The sequence below is a fragment of the Oncorhynchus masou genome, chromosome 1 (assembly GCF_036934945.1).
Source record: "Oncorhynchus masou masou isolate Uvic2021 chromosome 1, UVic_Omas_1.1, whole genome shotgun sequence".
Taxonomy (NCBI): Eukaryota; Metazoa; Chordata; class Actinopteri; order Salmoniformes; family Salmonidae; genus Oncorhynchus; species Oncorhynchus masou.
The window spans coordinates 852571-865190 of record NC_088212.1 but is presented as its reverse complement, the minus strand read 5'-3'; the positions used below and the strand labels follow the sequence as shown (position 1 = coordinate 865190).

At 44.3% G+C, this 12620-nt stretch overlaps 1 protein-coding gene across 1 annotated transcript in view; it reads right to left on the bottom strand.

The window, feature by feature from the left end:
• Positions 1–642: 642 nt before the first annotated feature.
• dmrt1 (doublesex and mab-3 related transcription factor 1) overlaps positions 643–12620 on the bottom strand; it is a 98117-nt gene continuing 86139 nt past the window's right edge. Inside the window, exon 5 of the mRNA XM_064971800.1 lies at positions 643–803. Within this exon, the coding sequence (XP_064827872.1) occupies positions 643–803 (161 nt within the window). The remainder of the gene's footprint in view (positions 804–12620) is intronic.

The following is a 12620-nucleotide window of genomic DNA, read 5'->3' as shown; positions in this document are numbered from 1 at the left end:
ATTACCAACGCGGTATTGTAAACACATCGTGGCCGGTTGTTTGCGGACTTATTTTCTGTACAGCTTTGAAAGTGCTATTGATCACAGTGGTGGTGCTTGGCTTGAACGTGCAAATTCAGCACACAACATCATTCTATAAAAATAACTGTTATTTAAAGTGTATCGTTTTCGACACGCAGACCCAAACGGCGCTCCATACTATGTAGTACCTTGCGCCTCCCATAGTCTGTTATATACTGATTGGTATATACAAATATAGACGGGTATAGGTTGGTATATACCGATATACACTGGTATTGGCTGGCTGGTATAGCCTAATATTGCCTGAAGTAGACTGATAGACTAGTATATTCCATATATAGACTAATATAAACTGGTATAGTGTAGGATAGACTGGTATAGATCTAGGGAGGCAACATGATCCATAACTCCCCTGTATGTTCACCCTCCCCCTGGCTAACAGACCACACTCACTAGAACCATTTATATAGAGCTCAGACAGGAAAGAATAACCACACTTTGAATATCTTCAGAATGACAACATTGGAAGAAAGTTTACAGAAACAAAACCTTTATTTCAACAAATAGATTTCAAAAAGAGTGTGATTTTATATGTTTTTTTTGTTCGCTTCCTCTCTCTGGTTACTTGTGGTTTCCCTCTATGATGGAGTCGACAGTAAAGCCCTGTCCCTGGTCTTGTCCGTCACACTCAGTCTTCCCCTCAGAGCTGTTGACCAGGGAGCTGATGGACAGACAGGATAGACCGTCATGGCCGTTAGCGCCTCCACTGACTGGGGAGAAGGCTGCAGGGAGACACAGACAGGTGGGTTAGAAACAGCACGATCATTACACAGGTACACCTTGTGCTGGGGACAATAAAAGGCTAAATGCAGTTTTGTCACAACACAATGCCACAGATGTCTGTATTTTTGAGGGAGCGTGATATTGGAATGCTGACTCCAGGAATGTCCACCAGAGCTGTTGCCAGAAAATTGAATGTTCATTTTTGTACCATAAGCTGCATCCAACGTCGTTTTAGAGAGTACCTCCATCCGGCCTCACAACCGCAAACCACGTGTATGGCGTGGTGTGGGCGAGTGGTGAACATGGTGGCGGTGGGGTTATGGTATGGGTAGGTATGGGTAGGCCTAAGCTACGGACAACAAGTACTATTGTATTTTATTGATGGCAATGTCTCGACCTCTGAATGACTCTCTCTCTCTCTCTCTACATCACCTGCTGTCTCGACCTCTGAATGACTCTCTCTCTCTCTCTACATCACCTTGTCTCGACCTCTGAATGACTCTCTCTCTCTCTCTACATCACCTGCTGTCTCGACCTCTGAATGACTCTCTCTCTCTCTACATCACCTGCTGTCTCGACCTCTGAATGACTCTCTCTCTCTCTCTCTCTACATCACCTGCTGTCTCGACCTCTGAATGACTCTCTCTCTCTCTACATCACCTGCTGTCTCGACCTCTGAATGACTCTCTCTCTCTCTCTCTCTCTCTCTCTACATCACCTGCTGTCTCGACCTCTGAATGACTCTCTCTCTCTCTCTACATCACCTTGTCTCGACCTCTGAATGACTCTCTCTCTCTCTACATCACCTGCTGTCTCGACCTCTGAATGACTCTCTCTCTCTCTCTACATCACCTGCTGTCTCGACCTCTGAATGACTCTCTCTCTCTCTCTCTCTCTCTACATCACCTGCTGTCTCGACCTCTGAATGACTCTCTCTCTCTCTCTCTCTCTCTACATCACCTGCTGTCTCGACCTCTGAATGACTCTCTCTCTCTCTCTTTCTCTCTACATCACCTGCTGTCTCAACCTCTGAATGACTCTCTCTCTCTCTACATCACCTGCTGTCTCGACCTCTGAATGACTCTCTCTCTCTCTACATCACCTGCTGTCTCGACCTCTGAATGACTCTCTCCCTCTCTCTCTCTACCTCACCTGCTGTCTCGACCCCTGAATGACTCTCCCTCTCTCTCTACCTCACCTGCTGTCTCGGCCTCTGAATGACTCTCTCTCTCTCTACCTCACCTGCTGTCTAGTCCTCTAAATGACTCTCTCTCTCTACCTCACCTGCTGTCTCGACCTCTGAATGACTCTCTCTCTCTACCTCACCTGCTGTCTAGTCCTCTAAATGACTCTCTCTCTCTCTCTACCTCACCTGCTGTCTAGTCCTCTGAATGACTCTCTCTCTCTCTACCTCACCTGCTGTCTAGTCCTCTAAATGACTCTCTCTCTCTCTCTACCTCAGCTGCTGTCTAGGACTCTGAATGACTCTCTCCCTCTCTCTCTCTACCACACCTGCTGTCTCAACCTCTGGATGACTCTCTCTCTACCACACCTGCTGTCTCAACCTCTGAATGATCGACTATGAAAAGCCAGCTGACATTTACTCCTGAGGTGCTGACCTGTTGCACCCTCTACAACCACTGTGATTATTATTTGACCCTGCTGGTCTTCTATGAAGGTTTGAACATCTCGAGGGAACAATCTGGCCTTAATGGTCATGATGTACTCTTATAATCTCCACCCGGCACATTTACAAAAAATTAAAAACAGAAATATCTTATTTACATAAGTAAGAGATTCGAAATTGAGCCCAGGTGTATCCTGTTTCATTTGACCCTCCTTGAGATGTTTCTACAACTTGGAGACCACCTGTGGTAAATTCAATTGATTGAACATGATTTGGAAAAGCACACACCTGTCTCTATAAGGTCCCACAGTTGACAGTGCATGTCAGAGCAAAAACCAAGCCATGAGGTCGAAGGAATTGTCCGTAGAGCTTAGAGACAGGATTGTGTCAAGTCAGATATGGGGAAGGGTACCACAAACATGTATGCAGCATTGAAGGTCCCCAAGAACACAGTGGCCGTCATTGTAAATAAGATTTTTTCCTTAACTGACTTGTCTAGTTAAGTAAAATTAAATGAAACAAGGTTAACTCAGTCTGTGTAGGTTTTTTGTTAGCTATTTATCAGGTGTATTGCTTGGGATAAAAGCTGTTCAAGAGACTGTTGGCGCCAGACTTGTGGCACCGGTATCACTTGCAGCAGCAGAGTGAACAGCTAAATATCTATATAACTGGTAGCTTTATGTTAAAGACTAGCTAGTTACTGACTATTCAACCGTTTCTGTTAAAGACTAGCTAGTTACTGACTATTCAACCGTTTCTGTTAAAGACTAGCTAGTTACTGACTATTCAACCGTTTCTGTTAAAGACCAGCTAGTTACTGACTATTCAACGGTTTCTGTTAAAGACTAGCTAGTTACTGACTATTCAACCGTTTCTGTTAAAGACTAGCTAGTTACTGACTATTCAACGGTTTCTGTTAAAGACTAGCTAGTTACTGACTATTCAACCGTTTCTGTTAGAGACTAGCTAGTTACTGACTATTCAACCGTTTCTGTTAAAGACTAGCTAGTTACTGACTATTCAACCGTTTCTGTTAAAGACTAGCTAGTTACTGACTATTCAACGGTTTCTGTTAGAGACTAGGTAGTTACTGACTATTCAACCGTTTCTGTTAGAGACTAGCTAGTTACTGACTATTCAACCGTTTCTGTTAGAGACTAGGTAGTTACTGACTATTCAACCGTTTCTGTTAAAGACTAGCTAGTTACTGACTATTCAACCGTTTCTGTTAGAGACTAGCTAGTTACTGACTATTCAACCGTTTCTGTTAAAGACTAGCTAGTTACTGACTATTCAACTGTTTCTGTTAAAGACTAGCTAGTTACTGACTATTCAACCGTTTCTGTTAGAGACTAGGTAATTACTGACTATTCAACCTGTTTATTGATGTATTGGTGACTAATAGTTTGTTAGTAAAATGCCCCTCTGAGAGGTCTTAAATTGTTTTTACCTTTATTTAACTAGGCAGGTCAGTTAAGAACAAATTCTTATTTTCAATGACGGCCTAGGAACAGTGGGTTAACTGCCTGTTCAAGGGCAGAACGACAGATTTGTACCTTGTCAGCTCGGGGATTTGAACTTGCAACCTTCTGGTTACTAGTCCAATGCTCTAACCACTAGGCTACCACTAGGTCTTACCTGAGAGTACAGCACCAGTCTCTCTCTCAGACATTCTGTCAACATGCATAGTATGTAACCACTCAAATTCATACAAACTTCTACGGATGCAGTCACCGACTTACTGACTTCAAATCGCTTGTCTGGGATTATATTTTAGTTGACACACCTGTGTGAGGTCTGATATACATGAATAAAATGTATTCTGCCATGTGACTTGCATTTTAAACCTTTTGAATCATAAGCTCTAACCGGTATCTTTCAGTTACCACAGAAGTTAGTGTGAAGACCAACGTGACATGAAAAAGTTATTGTTTTGTAATTTAACGATACAAAAATGAAAATTAGTTGTTTTATACAAAACTTTATTGCATTTGGTCATCCCCAAAATGTGGCCTTTGACAGTCTTGATAGTTACATCCTTCCTCAGGGAACTGTCTGCAGATAGCTGACAACAGGGTGGCAGGTCTGTTGATGTGTTGCTCTATAGAGTTTTATAGCCCAGCAGACTCACCTGGGGACAGAGGGATGGACACATGTTAGAGAGCATGGGTTGGAGTGAGTACTGTAAACCCAACCAGTGGCCCTGGATAATATGCTGTCATAACACAGGCAGACTGCCACAGTGAAGGAGGTTTACACAGTATGCTATTATGTGTAATTTACTTCTCTGGAGAGATTGCAGGTAGTTTGTCAGAAAGTTTGGGAGCATAATTATGTCTCTGTAGCACCTGGAGAGACATGGAGGTAGTAAGTATGCTAGAAAGAGAGAGGGAGCCCTGACCTCCCACTGGCCCAGGGCCTCCTGCCTAGTATCCCTCACCCCTGACCTCCCACTGGCCCAGGGCCTCTTGCCTAGTACCCCTTAGCCCTGACCTCCCACTGGCCCAGGGCCTCCTGCCTAGTATCCCTCACCCCTGACCTCCCACTGGCCCAGGGCCTCCTGCCTAGTACCCCTCAGCCCTGACCTCCCACTGGCCCAGGGCCTCCTGCCTAGTATCCCTCAGCCCTGACCTCCCTCTGGCCAAGGGCCTCCTGCCTAGTACCCCTCAGCCCTGACCTCCCTCTGGCCCAGGGCCTCCTGCCTAGTATCCCTCAGCCCTGACCTCCCTCTGGCCCAGGGCCTCCTGCCTAGTATCCCTCAGCCCTGACCTCCCTCTGGCCAAGGGCCTCTTGCCTAGTATCCCTCAGCCCTGACCTCCCTCTGGCCAAGGGCCTCCTGCCTAGTACCCCTCAGCCCTGACCTCCCTCTGTCCCAGGGCCTCCTGCCTAGTATCCCTCACCTCTGACTTCATGTATCAGTTTGCGTACTTCACATTCATGGGTGTAAATAACAACAATAGATCTGATTAAAGAATGCATGTAATTTTGTGATAATGGCTATGACGTGAATTTATAGCTTCAGAGCCTTCAAAGTATTCACATCCCTTGACTTTTTCCACATTTTGTTGTGTTACAGTGTGAATTTGAAATGGATGAAATTGAGATGTTGTGTCACTGGCCTACACACAATACCCCATAACCTTAAAGTGGAATTATGGTTTTAGATGTTTTTATTTATTTATTAAATGAAAAGCTGAAATGTCTTGAGTCAATAAGTATTCAACCCCTTTGTTATGGCAAGTCTAAATAAGTTCAAGAGTAAAAATGTGCTTAACAAGTCACATAATAAGTTGGACTCACTCTGTGTTCAATAATAGTGTTTAACATGATTGTTTTAATGACTACCTCATCTCTGTACCCCACACAATTATCTGTAAGGTCGCTCAGTCGAGCAGTGAATTTCAACTAAAGGCCAGGGAGGTTTTCCAATGCCTTGCAAAGAAGAGCACCTATTGGTAGATGGGTGAAAAATAATTTTGCACGCCCAATGTTTCAGTTTTTGATTTGTTAAAAAAGTTTGAAATATCCAATAAACTATCGTTCCACTTCATGATTGTGTCCCACTTGTTGTTGATTCTTCACAAAAAAATACAGTTTTATATCTTTATGTTTGAAGCCTGAAATGTGGCAAAAGGTTGCAAAGTTCAAGGGGGCCGAATACTTTCGCAAGGCACTGTAATTACACTTTGGATGGTGTATCAAAACACCCAGTCACTACAAAAATACAAATGTCTTTCCTAATCACACATTTCCCCTTAAGGTCAATGGCAACTAAAAGAGTTCAAGTTTAATGACTGTGGTAGGTGAAAACTGTCCTATATCGACATAACCTGAAAGGCCACTCAGCAAGGAAGAAGCCACTGCTCCAGAACCGCCATAAAAAAATCCAGAATACTGTTTGCAACTGCACATGGGGACAAAGATCGTACTTTTTGGAGAAATGTCCTCTGGTCTGATGAAACAAAAATAGAACTGTCTGGCCATAATGACCATCGTTATGTTTGGAGAAAAAAGGGGAAAGCTTGCATGACCATCCCAACCATGAAGCACTGGGGGGCAGCATCATGTTATGAGGCTGCTTTGCTGCAGGAGGGACTGGTGCACTTCACAAAATAGATCACATCATGAGGAAATAAAATGATGTGGATCTGTTGAAGCAACATCTCAAGACATCAAGAAGTTAAAGCTTGGTCGCAAATGGGTCTTCCAAATGGACAATGACACCAAGCATACTTCCAAAGTTGTGGCAAAATCAATTAAGGACAACAAACTTGTGACAAATTGGAGTGACCATCACAAAGCCCTGACCTCAATCCCATAGAAAATGTGTGGGTAGAACTGAAAAAGTGTGTGCGAGCAAGGAGGCCTACAAACCTGACTCAGTTAAACCAGCTCTGTCAGGAGGAATGGGCCAAAATTCACTCAACTTATTGTGGGAAGCTTGTGGAAGGCTACCCAAAACGTTTGACCCAAGTTAAACAAGTTAAAGGCAATGCTACCAAATACTAATTGAGTGTATGTAAACTTCTGACCCACTGGGAATGTGATGAAAGAAATAAAAGCTGAAATAAATCACTCTCTACTATTATTCTGACATTTCACATTCTTGAAATAAAGTGGTGATCCTAACTGACCTGAGAAAGGGAATTTTTACTAGGATTAAATGTCAGGAATTGTAAAAAACTGAGTTTAAATGTATTTGGCTAAGGTGTATGTAAACTTCTGACTTCAACTGTGTGTGTGTGGGTATATATGTGTTTTATTTATACTAAATGTCTTGGTAAGTCACAGTATTTAACAAACTTCACAGTCCACTACATAACCAAAAGTATGTGGACACCTGCTTGTCGAACATCTCATTCCAAAATCATGGCATTAATATTGAGTTGGTCCCCCCTTTTCTGCTATAACAGCCTCTACTCATCTGCAAAGTCATTAATATTGAGTTGGTCCCCCCTTTTCTGCTATAACAGCCTCTACTCATCTGCAAAGTCATTAATATTGAGTTGGTCCCCCCTTTTCTGCTATAACAGCCTCCACTTTTCTGCTAAGTCATTAATATGGAGTTGGTCCCCCCTTTTCTGCTATAACAGCCTCCACTTTTCTGCTAAGTCATTAATATGGAGTTGGTCCCCCCTTTTCTGCTATAACAGCCTCTACTCATCTGCAAAGTCATTAATATTGAGTTGGTCCCCCCTTTTCTGCTATAACAGCCTCTACTCATCTGCAAAGTCATTAATATTGAGTTGGTCCCCCCTTTTCTGCTATAACAGCCTCTACTCATCTGCAAAGTCATTAATATTGAGTTGGTCCCCCTTTGCTGCTATAACAGCCTCCACTTTTCTGTTAAGTCATTAATATTGAGTTGGTCCCCCCTTTGCTGCTATAACAGCCTCTACTCTTCTGGGAAGGCTTTCCACTAGATGTTGGTAAATTGCTGCGGGGACTTGCTTCCATTCAGCCACAAGAGCATTTGTGAGGTCAGGCACTGATGTTGGGTGATTAGGCCCGGCTCACAGTCGGCGTTCCAATTCATCCTAAAGGTGAACGATAGGGTTGAGGTCAGGGTTCTGTGCAGGCCAGTCCTGTTCTTCCACATCGATCTCAACAAACCATTTCTGTATGGACCTCACTTTATGCACGGGGGCATTGTCATGCTGAAACAGGAAAGGGCATTCCCCAAACTGTTACCACAAAGTTGGAAAAGCAGAATCGTCTAGAATGTCATTGTATTCTGTAACATTAAGATTTTCCTTCACTGGAACTAAGGGGCCCGAACCACGAAAACACAGCCCCAGACCATTATTCCTCCTCCACCAAACTTTACAGTTGGCACTATGGTTTTGGGCAGGTCGTGTTCTCCTTGTGCGCGGCTGCTTGGCCATGGAAAACCATTTCATAAAGCTCCCGACGAACAGTTATTGTGCTGATGTTGCTTCCCAAGGAAGTTTGGAACTCGGCATTAAGTGTTGCAACCGAGGACAAAAAAATAATAATATTCACAATAACAGCACTTACAGTTGACCAGGGCAGCTCTAGCCGGGCAGAAATTTGACGAACTGACCTGTTGAAAGGTGGTATCCTATGATGGTGCCATGCTGAAAGTCACTGAGCTCTTCAGTAAGGCCATACTATTGCCAGTGTTTGTCTATGGAGATTGCATGGCTGTGTGCTAAATTGTATTCACCGGTCAGTACCATGTGTGGCTGAAATAGCCGAATGCACTCATTTGAAGGGGTGTCCACATACTCATGTATATATAGCATACTTTTTTTAGGAGATATTGGTCAGGCTGCGAGCAGCTGCTCAATATTATGTTTTGGTCTCCTCGTGGTTGACAGTTCTGGTCGCCTAGTAATTGACAGTTCTGGTCGCCTAGTGATTGACAGTTCTGGTCGACTAGTGATTGACAGTTCTGGTCGACTAGTGATTGACAGTTCAGGTCGCCTAGTGATTGACAGTTCAGGTCGCCTAGTGATTGACAGTTCTGGTCGCCTAGTAATTGACAGTTCTGGCGACATAGTGATTGACAGTTCTGGTAACATAGTGATTGGCAGTTCTGGTAACATAGTGATTGACAGTTCTGGTCGCCAAGTGATTGACAGTTCTGGTAACATAGTGATTGACAGTTCTGGTTGCCAAGTGATTGACAGTTCTGGTCGCCTAGTGATTGACAGTTCAGGTCGCCTAGTGATTGACAGTTCTGGTCGCCTAGTAATTGACAGTTCTGGCGACATAGTGATTGACAGTTCTGGTAACATAGTGATTGGCAGTTCTGGTCGCATAGTGATTGACAGTTCTGGTCGACTAGTGATTGACAGTTCTGGTAACATAGTGATTGACAGTTCTGGTCGCCAAGTGATTGACAGTTCTGGTCGCATAGTGATTGACAGTTCTGGTCGACTAGTGATTGACAGTTCTGGTAACATAGTGATTGACAGTTCTGGTCGCATAGTGATTGACAGTTCTGGTTGCATAGTGATTGACAGTTCTGGTCGCCAAGTGATTGACAGTTCTGGTCGCATAGTGATTGACAGTTCTGGTCGCATAGTGATTGACAGTTCTGGTCGCATAGTGATTGACAGTTCTGGTCGCATAGTGATTGACAGTTCTGGTCGCATAGTGATTGACAGTTCTGGTCGACTAGTGATTGACAGTTCTGGTAACATAGTGATTGACAGTTCTGGTCGCATAGTGATTGACAGTTCTGGTCGCATAGTGATTGACAGTTCTGGTCGCATAGTGATTGACAGTTCTGGTCGCATAGGGATTGACAGTTCTGGTCGCATAGTGATTGACAGTTCTGGTCGCATAGTGATTGACAGTTCTGGTCGCATAGTGATTGACAGTTCTGGTTGCATAGTGATTGACAGTTCTGGTCGCATAGTGATTGCTGTTAGCCCCTCTTCAGAAGCCTCACAGACAAGTAAAATGACTGTTCATGTCTCCAGAGGTTTCGTGTCGGCATTTAAAAAAAAACTTAGCGTGGCGTACACTAAAAGACAAACAACATGTCGTACTGTAGCCTACACTAACAGACAAACAACATGCCGTAGCCTACGCTAACAGACAAACAACATGCCGTAGTGTAGCCTACCCTAACAGACAAACAACATGCCGTAGTGTAGCCTACCCTAACAGAAAAACAACATGTCGTACTGTAGCCTACCCTAACAGACAAACAACATGCTGTAGCCTACCCTAACAGACAAACAACATGCCGTAGTGTAGCCTACCCTAACAGAAAAACAACATGCCGTAGTGTAGCCTACCCTAACAGACAAACAACATGCCGTAGTGTAGCCTACCCTAACAGACAAACAACATGCCGTAGTGTAGCCTACCCTAACAGACAAACAACATGTCGTACTGTAGCCTACCCTAACAGACAAACAACATGCCGTAGCCTACCCTAACAGACAAATAACATGCCGTAGTGTAGCCTACCCTAACAGACAAACAACATGCCGTAGCGTAGCCTACCCTAACAGACAAACAACATGCCGTAGCCTACCCTAACAGACAAACAACATGCCGTAGTGTAGCCTACCCTAACAGACAAACAACATGTCGTACTGTAGCCTACACTAACAGACAAACAACATGCCGTAGCCTACCCTAACAGACAAACAACATGCCGTAGTGTAGCCTACCCTAACAGAAAAACAACATGCCGTACTGTAGCCTACACTAACAGACAAACAACATGCCGTAGCCTACCCTAACAGACAAACAACATGCCGTAGTGTAGCCTACCCTAACAGACAAACAACATGCCGTAGCCTACGCTAACAGACAAACAACATGCCGTAGTGTAGCCTACCCTAACAGACAAACAACATGCCGTAGTGTAGCCTACCCTAACAGAAAAACAACATGTCGTACTGTAGCCTACCCTAACAGACAAACAACATGCCGTAGCCTACCCTAACAGACAAACAACATGCCGTAGTGTAGCCTACCCTAACAGACAAACAACATGCCGTAGTGTAGACTACCCTAACAGACAAACAACATGCCGTAGCCTACCCTAACAGACAAACAACATGCCGTAGTGTAGCCTACCCTAACAGACAAACAACATGCCGTAGTGTAGCCTACCCTAACAGACAAACAACATGTCGTACTGTAGCCTACCCTAACAGACAAACAACATGCCGTAGCCTACCCTAACAGACAAATAAAATGCCGTAGTGTAGCCTACCCTAACAGACAAACAACATGCCGTAGCGTAGCCTACCCTAACAGACAAACAACATGCCGTAGCCTACCCTAACAGACAAACAACATGCCGTAGTGTAGCGTACCCTAACAGACAAACAACATGTCGTACTGTAGCCTACACTAACAGACAAACAACATGCCGTAGCCTACCCTAACAGACAAACAACATGCCGTAGTGTAGCCTAACCTAACAGAAAAACAACATGCCGTACTGTAGCCTACACTAACAGACAAACAACATGCCGTAGCCTACCCTAACAGACAAACAACATGCCGTAGTGTAGCCTACCCTAACAGACAAACAACATGCCGTAGCCTACGCTAACAGACAAACAACATGCCGTAGTGTAGCCTACCCTAACAGACAAACAACATGCCGTAGTGTAGCCTACCCTAACAGAAAAACAACATGTCGTACTGTAGCCTACCCTAACAGACAAACAACATGCCGTAGCCTACCCTAACAGACAAACAACATGCCGTAGTGTAGCCTACCCTAACAGACAAACAACATGCCGTAGTGTAGACTACCCTAACAGACAAACAACATGCCGTAGCCTACCCTAACAGACAAACAACATGCCGTAGTGTAGCCTACCCTAACAGACAAACAACATGCCGTAGTGTAGCCTACCCTAACAGACAAACAACATGTCGTACTGTAGCCTACCCTAACAGACAAACAACATGCCGTAGCCTACCCTAAGAGACAAATAAAATGCCGTAGTGTAGCCTACCCTAACAGACAAACAACATGCCGTAGCGTAGCCTACCCTAACAGACAAACAACATGCCGTAGCCTACCCTAACAGACAAACAACATGCCGTAGTGTAGCGTACCCTAACAGACAAACAACATGTCGTACTGTAGCCTACACTAACAGACAAACAACATGCCGTAGCCTACCCTAACAGACAAACAACATGCCGTAGTGTAGCCTACCCTAACAGAAAAACAACATGCCGTACTGTAGCCTACCCTAACAGACAAACAACATGCCGTAGACTACCCTAACAGACAAACAACATGCCGTAGCCTACCCTAACAGACAAACAACATGCCGTAGTGTAGCCTACCCTAACAGACAAACAACATGTCGTACTGTAGCCTACACTAACAGACAAACAACATGCCGTACCCTACCCTAACAGACAAACAACATGCCGAAGTGTAGCCTACCCTAACAGAAAAACAACATGCCGTACTGTAGCCTACACTAACAGACAAACAACATGCCGTAGCCTACCCTAACAGGCAAACAACATGCCGTAGTGTAGCCTACCCTAACAGACAAACAACATGCCGTAGCCTACCCTAACAGACAAACAACATGCCGTAGTGTAGCCTACCCTAACAGACAAACAACATGTCGTACTGTAGCCTACACTAACAGACAAACAACATGCCGTAGCCTACCCTAACAGACAAATAACATGCCGTAGTGTAGCCTACCCTAACAGACAA